General features: G+C 42.4%; 2 protein-coding genes across 2 annotated transcripts; both read left to right on the top strand.

Moving 5' to 3' along the window:
- Positions 1-810: 810 nt before the first annotated feature.
- Positions 811-6,357, top strand: cyp2ad6 (cytochrome P450, family 2, subfamily AD, polypeptide 6). Its single transcript, XM_067383774.1, has 9 exons — positions 811-1,005; positions 1,206-1,368; positions 1,629-1,778; positions 3,594-3,754; positions 4,678-4,854; positions 4,972-5,113; positions 5,215-5,399; positions 5,482-5,623; positions 5,761-6,357. The coding sequence occupies exons 1-9, from the start codon at positions 811-813 to the stop codon at positions 5,934-5,936; spliced, it is 1,491 nt and encodes a 496-aa protein (XP_067239875.1). The 3' UTR covers positions 5,937-6,357.
- Positions 6,358-9,980: 3,623 nt separating this feature from the next.
- cyp2n13 (cytochrome P450, family 2, subfamily N, polypeptide 13) lies at positions 9,981-23,157 on the top strand. Its single transcript, XM_067383772.1, has 9 exons — positions 9,981-10,241; positions 10,615-10,777; positions 12,567-12,719; positions 12,851-13,011; positions 13,613-13,789; positions 13,896-14,037; positions 14,112-14,299; positions 14,459-14,600; positions 22,427-23,157. Exons 1-9 carry the CDS (start codon positions 10,050-10,052, stop codon positions 22,600-22,602), a joined length of 1,494 nt encoding a protein of 497 aa, XP_067239873.1. The 5' UTR covers positions 9,981-10,049; the 3' UTR covers positions 22,603-23,157.
- Positions 23,158-23,211: the final 54 nt, after the last annotated feature.

Here is a 23,211-nt window from a genome sequence, read left to right as displayed (position 1 = left end):
GATTCAGTGTGTGTACTTGTTTTTTCTTGGGATAAATGCCCCTCTCTGACTAATGTGAGGAGGGTTCACATTCTTTTGTCCCATTTTTAATGGGTTTGTTTGTTCAATCAACTGTAAATTCTAAATTTAATGGATTGTATTAATTTTATGCAATGTTAAAAGTGAAAACTCTCATATTGTGAAAATGGAGCAGCACATATTAGGCCTACAGTACATTTCTGTAGAGAATAAGAGGAAAAGACCAAAACAAGGGTGTCTTATTACCTTTCCCAACCCACTCGACTACTTAATCATTCAGAAACCAAGGCCGTGCAGATGCAAGCACCCATGAGCATTCATATGGTACATTACATGTTTTAGTTATAGTGTTACAGACTGTGCTGTTATGCATAAAGAACCATGTTGTCTAACTAAAACAATTTAATATAGTAACGATTACACCGATGTTCATATCTGCTGTCTGCATGCATGTGTGGCTTATCTCTTCAGTCTCTTCAGTTCAACTGTATAATTCAGTCATTATTAATGAATTGTTCTTGGTAAAGATTCTTTTGGAATGTTGAGTAGTAGTTCACACAGAGGTTAGAAGGGGGGGGGGGGGGGGGGTGTTGTTAGAAACTATAGACATACATATATTACATAACATAGTTACATAATGGCTCCTAAACTGTTCGTATGCCCCCTTGCTGCTGACTGAGATTCACATTAACTTGTTTTGCAGATAAAAAATGCATGTGAACTCTCTCTCTCACACACCCTATTCACAACAGTCTGGCTGAAATAAGTTTACTTCAGAAGAATTTGCTGTTCATGGACTCAGTCATGATTTTAAACTCCTTATACGAGTGCCTGGATTTTAAATGCTGCTTGCTTTTTATTTGTTTACTGCTACTGCTTATAGATATGATCAGAAATAAAGATCCAGCAAATTTTCCACCAGGACCCTGGCCACTACCGATCCTAGGAAATGTCTTCACTGATGTTAACTATAAAACTGTGGACCAGGTGAGGCACACTTGAATTAATTAAGATGCTGAAATAATCATAAAACATTAAGATTTAATATATATATAATTTATGGTTAACTATACTTAATTATATATATTTATAATATTTAAAAAAATCAAGTAAATACAGGTTCCCATGATTTTTATATTTTCACATCTTCTACTTGTTTATAGTAATCTAATTACTTTTTTCCCCAGCTGATTGAGAAGTATGGGAACATCTTCAGCCTCAGAAATGGATATGATAAAATAGTGTATGTGTCTGGGTTTAAAATGGTGAAGGATGTTTTGATCACTCAAGGGGAAAACTTCATTGACCGCCCTATTTCACCTTTATTTGACTCACTTTATAAAGGCAGAGGTAGGTGTATATATCAGCTACTATATGAAATTATTAATACTTAGAAATATAACAATACCAATAAGCAGACCAACCTTTTCAAGAAAGGAAACACAAGGCTACGGTATATATGGAATCAAAGTAGCAAGATAGATGGTTATTGTCATTCAGTTATACAGTTTCATTGCAGATTAGCAAAGTGTTCATTTTGTTTGATTGTACACCAGGTCTAAACACAGTTTTCTTCCATTGTCTTTGACGCCAACCCCTGACTGAAAAAGGGATGTCCTTTAACAATGGCTACTCATGGAGGAAGCAACAGCAGTTTGCCATGAGTCACTTGAAAAACTTTGGAGAGGGGAGGAAGACTCTAGAAGAACATATTCAACGAGAGTGCTACTTCCTGTGTGAAGCCTTTAAAGAAGAACAGGGTAAGTGCCCATATACACTCTTATATATAAAGGCTCTTTATGGGTCATGTAAATGCTCCATGTATAACCTTTAACATCCATGGAACTTTTCCTCTGCACAAAAGGTTCTTTATAGTGGAAAAGGGTTCTTTGGACTATTAAAATATCCTTTACATTAAGAAAAACATGGTTCTTCTAAGAACTGATCACTTAAAGGTCCTCTAAGCGATGTCACGCGTTTTTAGGCCAAAACATTTTTTGTCACATACAGCAAAAATTTCCTCACTATTCGCTAGCTGCCTGTCCCCTGAACACACTGTAAAAAAACATGGTCTCTTTAGTCGCCACAAGCTCCAAAAACGGCAACAAAAACAAACTGGTGCAGCATGGACCACAAAACATAATAAACATGCTCCAGCCAATAACCGACAAGAATGATTTTAAATGCGCGTTCATGACTGTTTCAGGAAGCACGGATGGGAGGGGAGGAGGAGGCGGAGGGAGGGTCTAGCTAGCCTCTGTTTTGTTTGACAACACTTCAAACGTCAACAGGAAGTTACTCCGCTCAGGATCGCTTAGAGAACCTTTAAAGGTTTTTTTGGCGAATCCTAAATGGTATTGCTGTAAAAAAAAACCTTTTGGAACCTGTATTTTTATGGGTAATGACACTTTAAAGGTGCCCTAGAACTTTTTTTAAAAAGATGTAATATAAGTCTAAGTTGTCCCCTGAATGTGTCTGTGAAGTTTCAGCTCAAAATATCCCATAGATTTTTTTTAATTCATTTTTTTAACTGCCTATTTTGGGGCATCATTATAAATGAGCCGATTCAGGGTGTGTGGCCCTTTAATTCTCCTGCTCCACGCCCACGGAGCTCGCGCTTGCCTTGAACAGTGCATAAACAAAGTTTACACAGCTAATATAACCCTTTACAAAGTGTTCGTCATGCATGCGGCATGCATGCGTCGGATTATGTGAGTATTGTATACTGTTTTATTGTTTACATAGATTCTGGATGAATTTGAGGCTGTGCTCCGTGGCTAACGGCTAATGCTACACTGTTGGAGAAATTTATAAAGAATGAAGTTGTGTTTATGAATTATACAGACTGCAAGTGTTTAATAATGAAAATAGTGACGGCTCTTGTCTCCGTGAATACAGTAAGAAACGATGGTAACTTTAACCACATTTAACAGTACATTAGCAGCATGCTAACGAAACATTTAGAAAGACAGTTTACAAATATCACAAAAAATATCATGATATCATGGATCATGTCAGTTATTATCGCTCCATCTGCCGTTTTTCTCTATTGTTCTTGCATGCTTACCTAGTCTGATGATTGACCTGTGCAGATCCAGACGTTAATACTGGCTGCCCTTGTCTAATGCCTTTCATAATGTTGGGAACATGAGCTGGCATATGCAAATATTGGGGTCATACATATTAATGATCCCGACTGTTACATAAACCGCCTGTTCTTCGGAGGTCTTTTAAACAAATGAGATTTATATAAGAAGGAAGAAACAATGGAGTTTGAGACTCACTGTATGTCATTTCCATGTACTGAACTCTTGTTATTTGACTATGCCAAGATAAATTTAATTTTTCATTCTAATATGTAGAATTACTGTTTTCAGGGCAATTAGAGTTGCACTGAGGTGCATTTCATATATTAACAAGAATGAGGTCAGGTGAGACAATAACAAACCATGGATCTGAAAGCACCACAATAATACACCAAATTTGCACTAGCATTTCACAGAAATTTTCGGTATAGTGTCTTAAAACACAATATTCAGCACTCATTCTGTCAATGTTTTTACCTTGACACACAGGTTTCCCTTTTGACCCTCTGGTCAAAATAAACAATGCAGTGGCCAATGTTATCGGTAGCCTGGTGTTTGGCCATCGATATGAGTATGATGATGTGGATTTCCAGAAGCGTCTTCAACTGAGTGCAGAGTCTGTGTTTCTTACAGGATCTGTGTGGAACCAGGTAAAGTCTATCGAAAATACAGCTTGTTTATAAAAAATACAACTTTTTGATATTGTATGCATCTAAAAAAGCACTTAAAGGGATAGTTCACCCAAAAATGAAAATTTTATGTTTATCTGCTTACCCCCAGGGCATCCAAGATGTAGGTGACTTTGTTTCTTCAGTAGAACACAAATGATGATTTTTAACTCCAACCGTTGTGGTCTGTCAGTTGTATAATGCATTTCAATGGGAACTCCATCTATAAGAGTAAAAAAACATGCACAGACAAATCCAAATTAAACCCTGCGGCTTGTGACGACACTTTAATGTCCTAAGAGATGAAACAATCAGTTTGTGCGAGAAACCGAACAGTATTTATATAATTTTTTACCTCTAAAACACCACCATGTCCAACTGTCCTCCACATCCAGTGTGTGAGGTCAGAAAACACACGTTCTGATGACGGAAGTGATGTCTTGTGCTTTGCTTCAATGAGTGTGAAAGATCACTTACATTGTCAGAGCGTGTTCAGACCTCACTAACTGGATGTGGAGGGCAGTTAAGAGGTAAAAAATTATATAAATACTGTTCAGTTTCTCACACAAACCAATTGTTTCGTGTCTTAGGAAATCAATGTGTCGTCACGAGCCGCAGGATTTAATTTGGATTTGTCTGTGCATGTTTTTTTTTACTCTTATAGACGAAGTTCCCACTGACATGCATTATACGACTGACAGACCACAATGGTTGGAGTCAAAAATCATCATTTGTGTTCTACTGAAGAAACAAAGTCACCTACATCTTGGATGCGCTGGGGGTAAGCAGTTAAACATCAAATTTTTGGGAGAACTATCCCTTTAAAGCACATTGTAACACTCAAAGCATGAAACACAATATCATCATGGAGATTACTCATCATTATAACAAAGATTTCATGTCAGTTGTATGATACCTTCCCGGGTATAATGAAGTGGTTGCCAGGACCTCATCAGACAATACTCTCAAACTATCAAGAGTTATCAAACTTCCTGAAAGAAAAGGTCGAGCAACACAGACCAGACTGGGACAGCAACAATCCTAGAGATTATATTGATGCCTACTTGACAGAAACTGAGAAGGTAAACCGAGTTGTGCAGCAATAATGGCTGATGTACCAAAGTATATTTTTAATTAATTTCACTACTAAGTAAATTACTGCTACATATTCATATTCATGTGCTTCATTTGGGTCATAGAGGAAGAATGACACCGAGGCAGGGTTTAATATTGGCAGTCTGGTGTGGTGCATGGTGGACTTGTTTGAGGGTGGTACTGAAACAACAACCAACACACTCCGATGGGCTCTGCTTTTCCTGATCAAGTACCCAGACATTCAAAGTATATTATAAACAGTACTTAACATGAACAGTAATAAAGGATAGAAACAGGCTTGCTACTTAATGTGCATTGAATTTAATGTTTATAAAATGTTTCCTTAGAGAAAGTCAGAGAAGAGATTGAGCAGGTGATTGGCTCCCATCCACCTACTATGTCCGATAAGGCAAACATGCCTTACACCAACGCTTTCATTCATGAGGTTCTCAGGAAAGCAAACCTTGTGCCTCTCAATATGGCTAGAGTTGCGAGAAAGGACACAACTCTTGGTGGCTACTTGATACCACAGGTAAAAGAAGATTACTGTGGTATTTTTAATGTTTAAAAATATGTATATGCTATATATTTATTCCTTTTTGTGCTGAATTAAGGGTACTGTGATGATCACTAATCTGACGTCAGTGCTGTATGACAAACATGAATGGGAAACACCAGACACCTTTAACCCTGGACACTTTCTAGACTCTGAGGGCCAGTTCTGCAGGAGAAATGCCTTTTTTGCTTTCTCAGCAGGTACAGTTTATTTATTGCTCATTTCTGCTGTATCTTAGTTGCCCGTACCTGTCTGTTAAAACATATTTTTGGACTGCACAATGTGTAATTCAGCCAAGTAACCTTGATGCATCTGTTCAACTGTGATACACTGACAGGCAAAAGGCAGTGTCCAGGAGAGTATCTCGCACACATGGAGCTGTTCATCTTCCTCACCATCCTCCTTCAGACCTTCAGTTTCAGCCCTCCTTCTAGTGAGGAGCCCAGTCTGGAGAGCCAGGTGGGCTTCACACAGGCACCTCTGCCATACAAGCTCTGCGCTCACACGAGATGAAGGAGCAAGGATGGATTTTATGCAGTATGGCAACTTATCTGGAAGAAATATCACCCATAGCTTCCTTTTATTTATGTTTACACTCTGGGACTTTTACTTATACAAACTACTGTATGTACAAGCTCATTTAAAGTATAGTCTGATGCCTAAGAATTCCTGTATTACAAAGATTATGATCTGCATAAAAACAGGAAATGTGCTCTGGGTTAAAAAACTTGCCTCCAGTCTACACATGGAAAGAATTTTTTCTGTCTGAAAATAGCCACATTTGGTAAAATTTGGGAACCTTTTTTTTTTAGTTACAAACTTCTTTTTACGCATTATTAATTTCCCTCCTATAGCAACTCCTGTAATATACATTGTAAATCAATATGAATATGTGCAGTTAATTAATAAAATTAAAATTAATACTTTTATTCAGCAAGGATCCATTAAATTGATAATAAGTGACAATAAAGGCATTTAAAATGTTTCAGAAGATTTTCTATTATTCAAACAATCTTTTAATATTGTTTTAATGCTATACACAATGTTATAATGGTATGTTATATAGTCCAATGGTTCTCAAACCTGTTCTGGGGACCCCCCACAACTGCACATTTTGCATGTCTCCCTCATCAGACACACCTGATTCAAGTCATCAGCTCATTAGTAGAGACTGCAAGAGTTGAATTGGGTGTGTCTGATGAGCGAGACATACAAAACATGCAGTGGTGGGGGGTCCCCAGGACAGGTTTGAGAACCAATGATATAGTCTATCTATCTAGTACAAACTAAAACATTTACAACAGTTGTGTTTCCTGCCTCATTAACATTTTATTTATTTTGCTCACCCTGACTACACTGTAAACCCTATTATACTGTCAGAACTCAAAATAGTTTGATGAGAAGATTTTATGAGAATTTTTAAGCTAAGAAACTCAAACTTTTAGTAAGATTTTTATTTTGTACTCATACATTTTTATTGTTAACTTGAAATATTTGAGTACTCTAATTTATGCATTCACCTTAAAATTATCAGGTTATCTAAATGTAAAATTTTGCTAGCTACAACAAACTAATTAAAAAAATGCTAATTTGCTAACATGTTAACAATAGCATGGTATAGCAGTTACTGAATGATTACAGCAACTTAAAACATGTATGCATAATGATATATCAGTGCTCTCAAACCAAGCAGCATGCACCACTTGTCACCATGATGGTAACTCTCCAAAACCCCACATTAACAAACTCTTCTAAATAAGCATAACAAAACATTAATCAGATCTCCCTTACCATTAATCTTACACACACACACAAACACACACAAACACACACACACACACACACACACACACACACACACACACACACACACACACACACACACACACACACACACACACAAACATTTTATAACACTTAATTTGATCATTTATTAGATTCCAAAAATAAAGTACTTGTAATTAGATTATATTACGTTTTAAAATACTAGTAATCGGACTAGTTATTTTTTTATGGATTACATGATTACATGTTATTCTCACAATGTGTCACGTTTGGCACAGAGACAAGAAGGTAAGATTCATGTGCAGCTTTAATGGGGAAATCCAGAAACGTAATCCAACATGCAAGGATCAAAATCCACAAAACAGTCCATACAAAAACAAGGGAAAAACTAACAGAGAAGCCGGTGACCGTAAATGAAACCTCAATAACAAAAGCAGAAACAAACGGGGTATAAAAAGACAGACACAAATGATCAAACACAAAACAACTGAATGCAATGACGGGATAATGAGTCCGGGAAGTGGTTTATGGGAAATTAAGTCCAAAAGTGGTGAAGCAATAGTCCGGGTTGGAGTGCCCTCTAGGGGCTAACTAGGGCACTCCAACTTGAAATCATGACAGTACCCCTCCCTACGGAGCGGATCCCAGACGCTCCAACCAAACAAAATATCAAACAAAAAAAAAACTCAGGAGGGAGGTGGACTGGAGGAGGACCAGGGGGAGGGATGGTGGGCCAGGTCCAGAGCCCCCGACCGAAGGCCAGGGGGGAGCCGGAGGAACAGACCACGGGGGCTCCAAGAAGGTCGAGGTCCTGGCTGAATGCCAGGGTGGTGCTGGAGGAACTGCCCAAGCGGGTTCCAGCAGATCTGGAGTCCTGGCTGAGTACCAGGGCGGTGCTGGAGGAACTGACCAGGTGTGTTCCAGCAGGTCTGGAGTCCGGGCTGAATTCCAGCGGCAGGGCAGACGGCCTGGGCGGCGGCGGCAGGACAAGGCGCTTAGGTTTTTTTATGTTTGCTATTTAGTTCCTCCTGTTCACTCAGTCTTTGTCTGTTAACCATCCTATGATGTTGTGTTGCACCTGACTGTCTGTCTTCCTGTGGATTGTTTATTAAACCAGTAGTTTGGATTTACTCTCTTCATCTGTGTTTCCCTTCCTGCAACCCAGCATGATAGATGAACGGACCGCCCTACTTTGATGAACGGGCAATGTTCATCACTGTGGCCCAGGAAAGCCACAATTTTGTTTCTTTTGCCACAAACGTTTATTTTTTGGCCAGCCACAGCTTGCTGGAGGATGAGAACCCTCAAAAGATGGACTTATTTGACAGTTTCAATGAGTGTGGTGAGATAAATTAACTATGTCCCTGGGATCCTTATGAATCTGAATCTTCTTCACCAATTCTATTATCCCCACCCAACTTCCCTCTCCCACCACCTCTACTCTCTGCCATTAAGGACACTTTTTTTTTTTTTTTGGGTTCCTGTGCCAGACCTCTGCCAAGCCTGTCACCCAGTCATCATCGTCTCCCATCAGTCCCGTCGAGTCACCTCATCCTCCTCTCAGTGGCGAGGCTACATCGTGCTGGGAGCCTACTCCTCCTGGGCGTCATGAGCCCATGGCTCCACCTCCAGCCTTGCCGTGCTCTGTCCTCCCTCGACCCGTCGACCTGGCTCCTGCGGCTACACTCCTCCTCCCCTCGACTCCGGCATTGAGCATTCGGACTCGCCGGGCTCCCTCAGACCGTCGGCTCCCCCTGGGACGGACCTCCCCAAGCCTCCACTGCGGACTTGCGGGCCGTCCGCTGCTTTCCGGCCCTCCACCCCTTCGGCTTTGGCAAGCTCCACCCTCCTTCAGGCTCCACCTCTGCCCTCGGTCACACCAGCTCATCCTCTGCTCTCTGGATCTCCACCTCCGCCTCAGAGTCGTCGCTGCAGCTCTGCGCAGCCACCCATGTCACTGTCGGTCATTTTGTTTTCATTTGTCACATGTTCCCTTTGTCACATGTTCCTTTGTTCAGTTGCCCGCCATCATCTGTTACCATCATCGTTAGTTAATTTATATCACCTGTGTCCCATTAATTACCCTCGTTATGTTTGCTATTTAGTTCACTGTCCTATGTTGTTGCACCTGACTGCCTGTCTTCCTGTGGATTGTTTATTAAACCAGTATTTTGGATTTACTCTCTTCGTCTGTATTTCCCTTTGTGCAACTCAGCTTGATAGAATGGAATATATTTTCTTTCTCTTTCTATCAATATGGTACAGGATTATTCTACTCAAATCAATGTGATAAACGAGTTAGGTCAAGAGTAATCTAAAAGTAATCCAAAAGTAGTCTGATTATATTACCTTAAATATGTAATGTAATGGATTGAGCTCCTAAATTTACTGTCAAAACCTTCATGTGTTTTTCACTGACAACTTGTGTGCCCTCTTTACACTGGATAAGCCAAAGAGCAAATATAGCACTGGATGAATGTGTGGGTGTGTGGAGGATTCAATCATTAGCACTATGGCAAAAGTCAACCTCGGTTATAAATGAACCTGCAAGGCATAAATTCCAATAGTCCACCTCATTGCTCTTCTCACTCATGCTGCAGAAAATAATTCAATCTGAGACTTCTCATTAACATGTATGAATATATTAGCCAACATACATTTGACAATCATACATCTCTTGCACAACAGGTGCGATTCTAATCCAACATGATCTTGTGTAACTTTGAGTGTGTTCTGTGTTCAAAACATGTGAATGTGAGGGGAGTGGCAGGCTGAACAAATGGACAAAGACTGCCTGTTCGACATATTCTGCTAACCTCACATTTTCCTTCCTTGCTTGTCATGGCGTTAACTGCAATTCTCGAGATTCTTGATTTTAAGGGACTATTGCTCTTCGTGGTGGCTTTTCTTTTATTGGCAGACTACCTGAAGAACAGAAACCCACCGAATTACCCAACAAGCCCTTTCTCTCTTCCACTTCTAGGAAACATCTTCAACATTGACTCCAAAGAGCCACATATATATCTGACAAAGGTGAGTAGACAATATTACACAGGAAAAAGTGTTTATTAATTTAGAAAAACATAAAATGCATTATGGCCTATGACCTGTTTGAAGAGATTATTTGATAGTGGATATCACTTAGCAATAATTAATATTTGATAAGAAAATATAAAAATGAACTCATGCAAACAAGCCTCAGCAACATAAAAAAAACTCAAATTAGATGTAAATGAAATGAATGGTTTTATTAAAAAAGAGGTATAATTCTATAACACTGATTAACATGGTTCATGTCTTCTAGCTCATGCTTGCAGTTTGCTGACAAAAAACATTTATGGACCAAATGATTTGCATTAGTTCCAGTCACATGTCTCAAGCCTCTGAAACATTGTTTTCCTTACAGCTAGGCCATGCCTACAACAATATCTTCAGTCTGCGATTAGGAAGAGACAAAGTGGTCTTCATTACTGGTTATAAAATGGTGAAAGAGGCCCTGGTGACTCAAGCTGAAAACTTTGTGGACCGGCCCTACAGTCCAGTGCAAACACGAGTCTATTCGGGCAATGGTAGGTTAAATGGTTGTGACCTTGGATCCATGGATGGATCCATTTTGTAGTAATCTGGAAAAGTTGGGACGTTTTTTTTTTTTTTTTTTTAATTTGAATATAATGAAAACTAAAAGACTTTCAAATCACATGAGCCAATATTTTATTCACAATAGAACATAGATAACATAACAAATGTTTAAACTGAGAAATGTTACAATTTTATGCACAAAATGAGCTCATTTCAAATTTGATGCCTGCTACAGGTCTCAAAATAGTTGGGACGGAGGCATGTTTACCATCTCCTCTTTTTTTCAAAACAGTTTGAAGATGTCTGGGCATTGAGGTAATGAGTTTTGGTGTTCGGTCCCATTCTTGTCTAATATAGGTTTCCAGCTGCTGAAGAGTTTGTGGTCATCTTTGACGCATTTTTCTTTTAACGATGTGCCAAATGTTCTTTACAGGTGAAAGATCTGAATTGCAGGCAGGTCAATTTAGCACCCAGACTCTTCTACAACGAAGCCATGCTGTTGTAATAGCTGCCGTATGTGGATTCGCATTGTCCTGCTGAAATACTCAAGGCTTTCCCTGAAATAAACATTTTCTGGAAACCTTTATATACCTTTCAGCATTCATAGTGCCTTCCAAAACATGCAAGCTGCCCATTCCGCATGCACTTATGCACCCCCATACCTTCAGAAATGCTGGCTTTTGAAGCTGATAACATGCTGGAAGGTCTCCTTCCTCTTTAGCCCGGAGGACACAGCGTCTGTGATAATATCTGTAACAATAATGTCATATTTGGACTCGTCTGACCATAGAACACTTTTCCACTTTGAAACAGTCAATTTTAAATGAACCTTGGCCCACAGAAACAACAATGCTTCTGGACCATGTTCACATATGGCTTATTTTTACATTATAGAGCTTTAGTTGGCATCTGCAGATGGCACGGCGGATTGTGTTTACAACAGTGGTTTCTGGAAGTATTCCTGGGCCCATTTAGTAATGTCATTGACACAATCATGCCGATGAGTGATGCAGTGTCGTCTGAGGGCCCGAAGACCACGGGCATCCAATAAAGGACTGATGTTGAGGAACATCGACTGACGTTGAGGAACACTGAACATTGTTTTCCACAATCTTTTTGCGCACTCTTTCACAGATTGGAGAGCTATCTCCATCTTTACTTCTGAGAGACTCTGCCTCTCTCAGACATCCCTTTTATAGCTAATCATGTTACAGACCTGATATCAGTTAACTTAATTAGTTGCTACATGTTCTCCCAGCTGAATCTTTTCAAAATTTCTTGCTTTTTCAGCCATTTGTTGTCCCCGTGGATAAAAGTGTACAATTTCACTGTTTAAACATTTGTTATTTTATCTATGTTCTATTGTGAATAAAATATTGGCTTGTGTGATTTGAAAGTCTTTTAGATTTCATTTTATTCAAATTTAAAAAACGGCCCAACTTTTCCGGAATTCGGGTTGTAAAATTAACATATGTTCCCAAACTAGCTTGATGTTATTTAATATTTATTTCTATTATTCAAATAAGTATTTTAAGCAGTATTTACACATGTCCCAAATCTTGGTAACAGGGTTTGAAAAAAATTGCTCACATAAAGTCACAGAAAATGAGTAGAAAACAACACAGCCTATATAACATTTAGATTGACCCCCAGGGTTGACAATCAATATTTTCTGAAGTTTATATACCTATTTTCTCTGATCATTTGTTGGGGGGAAAAAAACTTTAGGCCCTATTTTGTACCCTCACTTTTATATGCTGATTATTTGCACCCCTGCAGCTGGACTCTTCTTCAGTAATGGTCAGATGTGGAAGAAGCAACGACGTTTTGCTCTGTCAACGCTAAGGAACTTTGGTTTGGGAAAGAAAACAATGGAGCTGGCCATCTGTGAAGAGAGTCGCTTCCTGCTGGATGAGATGGACAGACAGAAAGGTACACAATACCTAATATCATACATATGTATGTAAACAGTCTTGAATAAAGTAAGGTATGGTGAGTACACGTTTGCATATCAGCATCAGTTCAAGGTAAATAATGAGAACTCATTTCATTGTTATTCTCAGGAGCTGCCTTTGACCCAACAATCCTGTTCAACAATGCTGTTTCCAATATCATCTGTCAAATGGTGTTCGGTCAGAGATTTGATTATGCTGACCACCAATTCAGGACAATGCTAAAATATATTTCTAAAAGCATTCAATTAGAGGGCTCCATTTGGGGGCAGGTAAATGAATTCTTTTTCTTTCTGATAATTGTCCTGGAAGCTTGTTTCTAACAATTCCAAATGTATATCTCACAATTTTGACTTTTTTTCACAATTTGCAAGAGATGGGAGGAAAAATATTTCCTCGCAAATTTTGCACTCGGTTTGCTGGGGAAAGCAAAAATTTTGAGAGGGAATGCAATGGTTTTGCGAGCGAACGCAAAGTTTATCGAAGTAACGCAAAACTTTTGCAAGAGAACCCAAAAGCACTGAAATATATTTTGAAATATGTATCCTACCTTATATATTTTTATATATCACCATGTCCCTTTAGGGGCTCCATAAAACTTAGAATTAAAAGATAAAAAGTCAGAATTGTGCAAATGCGAGTTTATATCACCCAATCCTAACTTTTTTCCTCTGACTTGTGAGATAGTCACAATTAGCTATTTTACAACCAAAGATTGGAAAAAGGTCTAATTTTATGATAAAGTGCCCAAGAAGGCCCTAAAACCAACAAGACTGCCTTTGATAAATTTATTCAATCACCCATCATTAATTGTGGTCATGCAGCACTAGAATAAATATTTAAAAAAAATATATATATATATTTTTCTTTCAGCTCTATGAAGCATTTCCAGGCATTATGAAGCACCTTCCAGGGCCACACAATGACATGTTCAGTAACTACAAATTATTACATGCCTTTGTAAGAGAGGTTGTTATCAAACACAAGGCTGAACTGGACCCCTCAGAGCCTCGGGATTACATCGATAGCTTCCTTATTGAGATGATGGAGGTAATACAACTATTAAAATGACAGGATGACTTCAAACTAGCCTCTTTAACTCACATTTATTTCTATGAATACAGCAACTTATTTGACTTCTTCCATCCCTGACCAGAAGCCACATGAAACAGCAGACGGTTTTGACGAACAGAACCTCGTTCCATGTGTTCTAGACCTGTTTCTGGCCGGGACTGAAACTACATCCACCACATTATGTTGGGGTCTCATATACCTCATCACTTACCCAGAAGTACAAGGTAAAACAAAAATCTATGCATATAAGTAGTAATACATATGGAACTGTAATTTGAATATGTGGTGTTCTTTGTAGAAAAAGTCCATGAGGAGATTGACAGAGTGATTGGACGCTCAAGGGAGCCGAGTATAGCCGATAAGGCCAACATGCCCTTCACTGAGGCGGTCATCCATGAGATTCTGAGATTTGGAGATATTGTACCAATGAATGGTTTACGAGTGGCTGACAAAGACACAACCCTTGGAGAGTGCTTCATCCCAAAGGTGAGTGATCACTGTAAAGTCATGCATATCTTTATTGTAAATATTAAATCACTTCCAAAAGAGATGAATGTGGCTGATTGATGTTTCACTTTGAAAGATCAATGATGTAATTTGTCACAATATGAAGTCTAACTCTTTCTGATTCATTGTTTAATCCAGGGTACAGCAATTTTGCCCATACTGCACTCTGTTCTCTTTGATGAGAATGAATGGGAGACGCCTTATAAGTTCAATCCAGGGCACTTTTTAGACAAGGAAGGCAAGTTTGTGAGGCGGGATGCATTCATGCCATTTTCTGCAGGTAAAGTGAGAGAAGAAACAAAAAAAAGGAAGTTTGGGGTCGGGTCAGTAAGATTTTTTTTTTTTTAAATTAACTATTTTAAGTAATTGAGTGATAGTAAAGACTTTTATATTGTTTGTTGCCATCTCTGCCCCCCCCCTGGTGGCAGATTGTGAAATATTTTGTGTGTGACGTAGTGGGTCAGGAGGGGTATGAAAAAGGTGTAAACAATGTATAGCGAAAAGTGCAGTCTAGGAGTTTTTACGGTGAAAGTGGTGATGTTGAAAAATGCTCCAGTGGATTGATAACATAAAAAGTGCACTTATGCCCACGAATGTGTAATGTTTCCATTGAGGAATAAAGCCCGAGTTCATTGTTCAAATCAACCGACGTTTGACTGTTTTGTGCTTCGGCTCTGTTAGCCCGGACCACTAGATGCAAGTTACCTGCCACGAGCCAAGTTATTGTATTGAAACAGCTCGCTCCCAACTACGGTTCGGTGCGCGGAAGCCGAAAAGGTAACACTGGGGGCTTCGTCCGGGATATAACAAGCAAGAGAGAGAGAGAAGGTTTCGTCGGACGCGGAATGACGGCGCGCGGGGCTGGAGTTAATGCGAGCGCGTGGATGAAGAGGCCTGTCGCGATGGAAACCTCAAACGTAAGCACAAACCCATTTCTTGTGGATATAAGAGACACTAATATGGACCTAGTTAATAACGGAGACGGCCAATATGCTGACAACACCAACCTGTTCGCGGCGGGCATGGAGCGAACATTAGCCGCGGACGGAGCTACTGTTTACAGCCGGATGCCGTCATTCAACCTAGCTTCGCCCCTCACACCACCGCCGTCACGGTTGACTAACCCATTCCTAATGTCCGGGGAACTACAAAATAAAGCAGTCGGTGAGTCCAAGTACTTTAATCAGCAAACTTGTGACTGTTCAAAACATATAGCAGCCAGCCCAGTTTCAGTTTTACCGTACGGTTTGGAAAATAGCCCCGCTCCAACGTTTGCCCCACATGGTGTTAACCCGTTTACTCCCATGAACTGTATGGCACGAAACCCTTTTTCACCGGCCCCCGTATTGCACGCTCAGTCTGCCTCGACACCCTTTCCATCTTGCATGCCCCAGCCCGTGGAATGTTGTGGAGGGATGAACTACAATGATAACTATGCTGCACACTGTAACCGATACCAATACGATCAGTCAGCTGTAGGAAGGGCCCAGTCAGCGCCACGGCCATCACATCAAGCGCCAGCTGTTGAAATAATGGACACTAGTGATGATGAACATTATGGATATAAAGAGAGAATTCCAATATTGAAGCCAGGCCATTTTGATGGAACAGGCTCCTGGAAAGACTTTATACACCGTTTTGAAAGCTGTGCAAGGGCGAACCATTGGTCGGAAACTACAATGGCAGTTCAACTGAGATTCAGCCTGACTGGCGTGGCTGGAGCTATCGTCCATAAAAACCCCAGATCCGACCGCTGGAGTTACCGGCGGATTGTGGCGAAATAGAGACCGCCTACGGGCCACGCTCCGACCATGCAGCTGCCATTGGCATTGAACTGAGACAGAGGGTTAGGGGGCAAAATGAAAAACTGCATGTATTAAGGGATGACATCTACGAGAAAGTGTCCATTGTGTACGCTGATCGTACAGAGCTGGAGCAAGACGCCATCAGTGTGGAGGTTTTCACCAACGCCCTGGCCGACGCAGAGGTAGTGCAAAGACTACTGGAAGAGCGGCCGCGCACCCTATCCAGAGCATATGACATCGCACACAGCTATGAGACCACCAAGAGGGCCGCCAGAACAGTCACACAATTCATGCAGCCTGGCCAACGCAGCCTTGTAAATCAGCGAGCCAGGGCTGCCACAGTACGTGAAAATGACAGCCGGCCAGCTTGTGTGGAGCCAGTGGGGGTAGCTGTTTGGTCCATTAATTCACCAGAGAGGGCCCCAAAATTTAATCAGCAATGGCGTCATAAGAGAGACTCAAATGACAAAACGCCGATGGGGGATGTTCAGTGCCATAACTGCTCTGGTCTAGGGCACATCCAGAGAAACTGCCCTTCCCCCGTCGACCCAGGCAGCAAGTCCGGACCGTAAAAAAGAACACAGACACAGGTATAGTGGTAACTTGCACTGCCAATCAGGAAGATGACATGTGTGTCAAAATAGTGATAAATGGACTGGAAATGTGTGCTCTTCTTGACTCTGGTGCTAGGAGAAATGTGTTGCCCCTCCACCTCTTTAACTCCATTCCCACAGAATCCAGAACCACAATAGAGCCATCTGTCGCACAGGTCCTACAGGGCATCGGCCCCACTGGTCTGGCAGTGATGGGGGAAGTTAACCTGCCTGTACAAGTCGGGAGCAGAGCGACCAATGTGAACTTTATTATGGCCGACACAGCAGAGAACACAGAGGTTATCCTAGGGCACCCCTTCTTACATCAGACAAGTGCCCAGTTGGATTACGGTCGCCGGGAGATAACCCTCTTCGGAGAAAAGGTTCCTCGTTTTAACCCAAGCCATCAGTCCCGGGTGCACGTTGTCAGAGTGGCCCGCACAACAGTGTTGGAGTCAGGGTGTGAGTATGGGGAGTGCCTGGCACCGCCCACCTTCGCTGTGCTGCTGAGGGGGACCTGATGTTGAGCCCCACCAAAGGATTTATCGAAAAGCACCACGTTCTAGTGGCACGCATCATCGTGCAGGCGCAGCGGTCCACCAACGTCCCCATCAGAGTCTTCAACCTTGGCGCCTTACCTGTCACTTTGAAGAGAGGCGCCGTGGCAGGGATTCTGCAGCCAGCCACGGTTTTGAGGAAGGTGGAAACCCAGCCACCCCTGGCCACATCGGCCCCCGAAACTACTAACTCTGTCTGTGTTTCTTTTCCCAGCCATCTCCAGGTCCTGTATAACGAGAGCTGTGCTAGCCTGTCCAGGGGCGACCAGGAGAGGTTGGCTCACCTGCTGCGATCGTACAGTGACGTCTTCTCCACGGGGCCCACTGACCTTGGCCGTACTGACCTCGTGCAGCACGACATCCTCACCACCCCTGGTCCACCTGTGAAACAGCAACCACGCAGAATGGCTAGAGACAAACAAACGGCAGCAGACCAGCAGGTACAGCAAAGCCTGGACACCGGAGTGGCCCAACCCAGCACTAGTGGCTGGGCTGCACCAATTATTATGGTTCGAAAGAAAGACCAGACTATGCGGCTATGTGTCGACTACAGGCCTTTAAATGAAAGAACCATAAAGGATGCTTATCCACTGCCCCGCATCCAGGATACCTTGGACACATTGTCCACTGCCAGGTACTTCAGCACGCTGGATTTAACATCAGGGTACTGGCAGGTGGAGATGACGCCAAGAGCCCGAAAGCTGCTGCTTTCTGTTCCCGTAAGGGCCTGTTTGAATGGAACGTGATGCCTTTTGGACTGTGCAATGCGCCGGCCACGTTCCAGAGGCTCATGGACCGAGTCCTGGCCGGGCTGCAGTGGGAGACCTGTTTGGTCTACCTCGATGACATCATTGTCCTGGGGCGGGATGGAACTCAAATGTTGGAGCGGCTCAGTCAAGTGTTTGGCAGACTACGAGCGGCCAATCTAAAACTTAAGCCTTCCAAGTGTGTCCTGTTCCGAGAGCAAGTGGCCTACTTGGGGCACATTGTCTCCACCAAAGGTGTTGCCACTGACCCCCAAAAGATCCAAAAGGTGGCTGGGTGGCCTGTACCACAAAACGTATCTGAAGTGCGTCAGTTTGTCGGCCTGGCTTCGTATTACAGACGCTTTGTCAAAGATTTCGCCTCCATTGCCAAGCCCCTACATGAACTCACCAAAAAGTATGCACGCTTTAACTGGACAGGCGAATGCCAGGAAGCTTTTGAACAACTGAAAAGCCGGCTGACAACGGCACCTGTGCTGGGCTATCCCCTCGACAGCGGCAAGTTGCTCCTCGACACGGACGCCAGTGACTGTGGAATTGGAGCGGTCCTTTCCCAAGTGCAAGATGGTGAGGAGAGAGTACTCGCCTATGGGAGTAGGAGACTCTCGGCCACTGAGAAAAACTATTGCACCACCAGACGAGAACTTCTGGCAGCTGTCGAGTTCACCTCTCATTTCCGGCAGTACCTGCTGGGGAGATCATTCATCATACGGACTGACCACAGCAGCCTGCGCTGGCTGACTCGGATGAGGGAGCCTGAGGCCAGCTCGCTCGCTGGCTGGAAAAACTGGCAGATTACGACTTCCAGGTGATCCATCGGCCAGGGAAACACCATCAAAATGCGGATGCGCTCTCCAGAAGACCCTGCGGGACGTCGTGCCCATGCACAGTGCCAGAGCCAAGCCTCAGTAACCAGTTTCAGCATAAAGGGGTCCAGTGCAACATGGCCGGGAGTCCAGCTGCAGAGGATACCGGGGGAACTCCTCCCGAGCAACCTCCAGTGGGGGTAGTGGTGCCCGAAGGTAGCTGTGGAAGTAGCCCCGCAGTCAAGCCTAAGCAACTTCCAGTGGGGGTAGCGGACATTTTCAGTGACAACCTAGCTGATCCTTCGTTCCGTCCAGGTGTCTACCGGGTGAGTGAGCCAGCTGAAACCAACCTGTTCGGTGGTTGGACCCAAGAGCAGTTAATCAGTGCCCAAGAAACTGACCCAGATATAGCACCAGTGAAGAAGTGGATGGACGAAGGGAGGGGCAGGCCACCCTGGGTTGACATAGCATCCTATAGCCCTGCCACCAAAGCCTACTGGTCGCAGTGGAAAAGGCTCTATCAGAAAGATGGAGTTCTGCTAAGGAAATTCTACTGCACGGATGGAAGAGTGTTCTATCCACAGATCCTGCTGCCACGGGAGTACCGCACCTCAGTGACAGAACACTTGCATGATGGACCAGTCGGTGGCCACTTTGGAGGAGAGAGGACCCTTGCACGTCTCAAGGCCCGGTACTATTGGTACAATATGAGAGATGATGTCACTCTGTGGTGCCGCACCTGCACCAGCTGTGCTGCAAAAGCTCGCCCCAAGAAAACACCCCAAGCCGCCATGGGCACAGTGCGAGTTGGTACCCCTTTCGAACGGATTGCAGTTGATTTAATGGGCCCATTAAATGAAACCGAAAGGCATAACCGCTACATAATAGTGGTACAGGACTATTTCAGCAAATGGGTCGAGGCATATCCTGTTCCCAACGAACAAGCAACAACAGTGGCTGAAAAGATTGTTTCCGAGTGGGTGTGCAGGTACGGAGCTCCACAGTGCTTACACAGCGACAAAGGTACCAATTTTGAGTCATCTGTGTTCCAGGAAATGTGTGGCCTACTGGGAATCAATAAGACACGGACCACGCCGTTTCGCCCGCAGTCTGACGGCCAAGTAGAGCGTTTCAATGCAACCCTGCAGAAAATCATAGCCACCACTGCGGAGCGATGCCATTGGGACTGGGACATTATGACCCCATATGCGGTCATGGCTTACCGTGCAACCAAACACAGCTCCACGGGCCTGACTCCTAATATGATGCTGTTCGGACGAGTTACAGAGCCAGTGGATCTTGTTGCTGGGTTGCCACCTGACTCCGATAGCACCACTACTCCTCCATCCTATGTTGTGCAGCTCAGGGAACGGCTCGAGCTATCTCACCAGTTGGCCCGGGAGGCGCTGGGAAAATCTGTTGAGCGTGCCAAACGTCAGTATGACAAAAATATTTGCAGCGTCCAACACAAAGTTGGTGATGCAGTATGGTTCTTGGTCAAGGGCACAAAGAGAGTAAAGAGAATACAGTGCGGAAGTTCCTGCCCTCCTACGAGGGTCCGTACTTTGTCGTGGGTGTACTGGACGATTTAGTTTACCGAATTAAAAGGGGCCCGCGGGACGAAGATGAAAGTCGTTCACCACGACAAACTCAAAGCCTACCATTCCAGGACGGCACTAGACAATGACTGGGTATTTAAAGAGGCTGAAACGTGGGCACCAATGGAGGTGCCATCCCCTATGTCAGGCCCCAGCTCGTCAGAAATCGATATCGGCCCCCTTGACCTTTGGGGTACATCTCCGGAGACAGAGGACCCTGTGGTGGGGTCTCTTCCAGGTCTTTTCTCATTACCACCATTGTTGCCGGTTTCATTGAGCAGTAACCGGTTCCCTAGCCACCTTCCTTTTCCACTGGACGAAGCCAGGGAACAATGTGCTCGTCCCCTTTCGAACTCCACTCCCAAACGTCGACCTGGGAGGGTCCGCAGAGCTCCTGATAGGTTTGGAGAATGGATTGATGACTGAGCATATCTGCCTGAGGTTGGGTGTAGGCGGATCGCTGCCCTCCTCAGTGCCAAAAAAAAGTTCCAGTATTGTCAAAAAAAAAAAAAAAGTTCCAGTATTGTCAAAAACGAAAAGAGTTCCAGTGTTGTCAAAACAAAAAAGTTCCAGTATTGTCAAAAACGAAAAGAGTTCCAGTGTTGTCAAAACAAAGAGTTCCAGTGTTGTATCAGTACGGAAGTAACTTGATTATGTTGAGGTTAAAATGTGAAGTTGGTATGGGTTTAATATAATTGTTACTATCAACAATCGGTAATTTGGATAATAATGGGCTGCATAGTTTTGTTATAGCATCCTGGGTGTGTTTAATGCTATTCACTTTAGTAAACATTTCTGAAAGAATGAAAAAAAAAAATTCTAATTTGCTCAACAGAATATTTTGCCTAGTTTTGCACTTAAAATCCTGCAACCTGTAGTAACTTTACCCTAACGCTGAGTTGAGTGGTTAAAGTAATAGTCACATTTTTCCTCAGGGAATGTATAAGTGTCCTATTTATAATGTTTTGCTACATGTACAAACAACGGAATATACCTAATGGACGGTTTATGGATAGTTTGGACAGCTTTTCAGGCCTTTTCAACCTAACTTTCCTCTATAGGGGCTCCCTTCATAGACCGTGGGAAAATGGGTTATGGTTTGTGATATTTGTATAATGACCACTATCTGATTAATATTTCCTGTGAACAGGGTAATGATGCTGGAGATATGTTAAAGGTTTAATCATTCTCCAGAGTGGGGGTAGTGTTGCCATCTCTGCCCCCCCCTGGTGGCAGATTGTGAAATATTTTGTGTGTGACGTAGTGGGTCAGGAGGGGTATGAAAAAGGTGTAAACAATGTATAGCGAAAAGTGCAGTCTAGGAGTTTTTACGGTGAAAGTGGTGATGTTGAAAAATGCTCCAGTGGATTGATAACATAAAAAGTGCACTTATGCCCACGAATGTGTAATGTTTCCATTGAGGAATAAAGCCCGAGTTCATTGTTCAAATCAACCGACGTTTGACTGTTTTGTGCTTCGGCTCTGTTAGCCCGGACCACTAGATGCAAGTTACCTGCCACGAGCCAAGTTATTGTATTGAAACAGCTCGCTCCCAACTACGGTTCGGTGCGCGGAAGCCGAAAAGGTAACATGTTACAAAAAGCATCTTTTTCAAATAAATGCTGTTTTTATTTTAAACTTTGTATTGTTCAAACAATCCGGATAAATAGCACTGAAGGATCATGTGACACTGAAGACTGGAGTAATGACTGCTGAAAATTCAGCTCGTCCATCACAGGAATAAATTACATTTTGAAATATATTAAAAAAGAAAATGGGTATTCTAATATTTCACAATATTACTGTTTTACTGTATTTTGAGCAAATAAATGCAGCCTTGGTGAGCATTAGAGACTTCTTTTTACAAATCTTACAGACCCCAAACTTCTGAATGGTAGTGTAAATGAAAGTCAAACCGACATTATATGAACTTATTAAAATGTTTATTTACATTAATGTCTTCACACTCTGTGTCTCTCCCAGGAAAGAGGGTCTGTTTGGGGGAGCAGCTTGCTAGAATGGAGCTCTTCTTATTCTTTGTCAGTTTGTTCCGAAAATTTCAGTTTTCAGCCGCAGAGGGTGAGAAGCTCAACCTCGATGGAGTGATAGGAGTAACACGCACCCCGCACCCCTTCAAGATCCACGCAACGGCACGCTGAACAAATCATATTCGCTTTGGAAATCAACAATATTATAAACAATTATATTTTACATGTTTTACTTAATATGACATTTGATCTGTTTAAATCTTTGAGAAAACAAATCACTGGAGGTTATGGCCGTTTTTTCTGACTCACTTAAATGCAAAAGTTCAGCAATTCATGTTTGATTAAAGGGTGTGAGAGAAAACAGCTTTAGTTCTCATATATCAAACATGCATAAATATGCTTAGTAATGCATAGTCTACAAAAACCAATGTTGGATGAACATTGTCCTGGTTCCAGGTGAAAAACAAAACAAAAAAACAAAACAGAGAAAAGGTCAAGTTACACAATCACAGAATCATCTACTGTTTGGCACAGATTTCAGATTGTGGGGTCAGGGGATGAAGTTCATGTTTTTAAACTGATAATGCATAGAGAGAGGTATTAGTCAGCAAATATAAGCAAGGTTTTGTCTTGATAATAAATAATATGAAAATCATATTCTCATGTCACTATGTTTATGTGCTTAACTGTTTGTGTGCCCTCTCAAGGCTGAGGAAACATTTCCTCATCCACTTGTATTGGTTCTATTTCTATTGATCATTAAATACATTTTTAATTTTT

Source organism: Chanodichthys erythropterus, chromosome 4 (genome assembly GCF_024489055.1).
Source record: "Chanodichthys erythropterus isolate Z2021 chromosome 4, ASM2448905v1, whole genome shotgun sequence".
Classification (NCBI taxonomy): domain Eukaryota; kingdom Metazoa; phylum Chordata; class Actinopteri; order Cypriniformes; family Xenocyprididae; genus Chanodichthys; species Chanodichthys erythropterus.
This window is presented reverse-complemented; position numbering and strand designations above follow the sequence as displayed.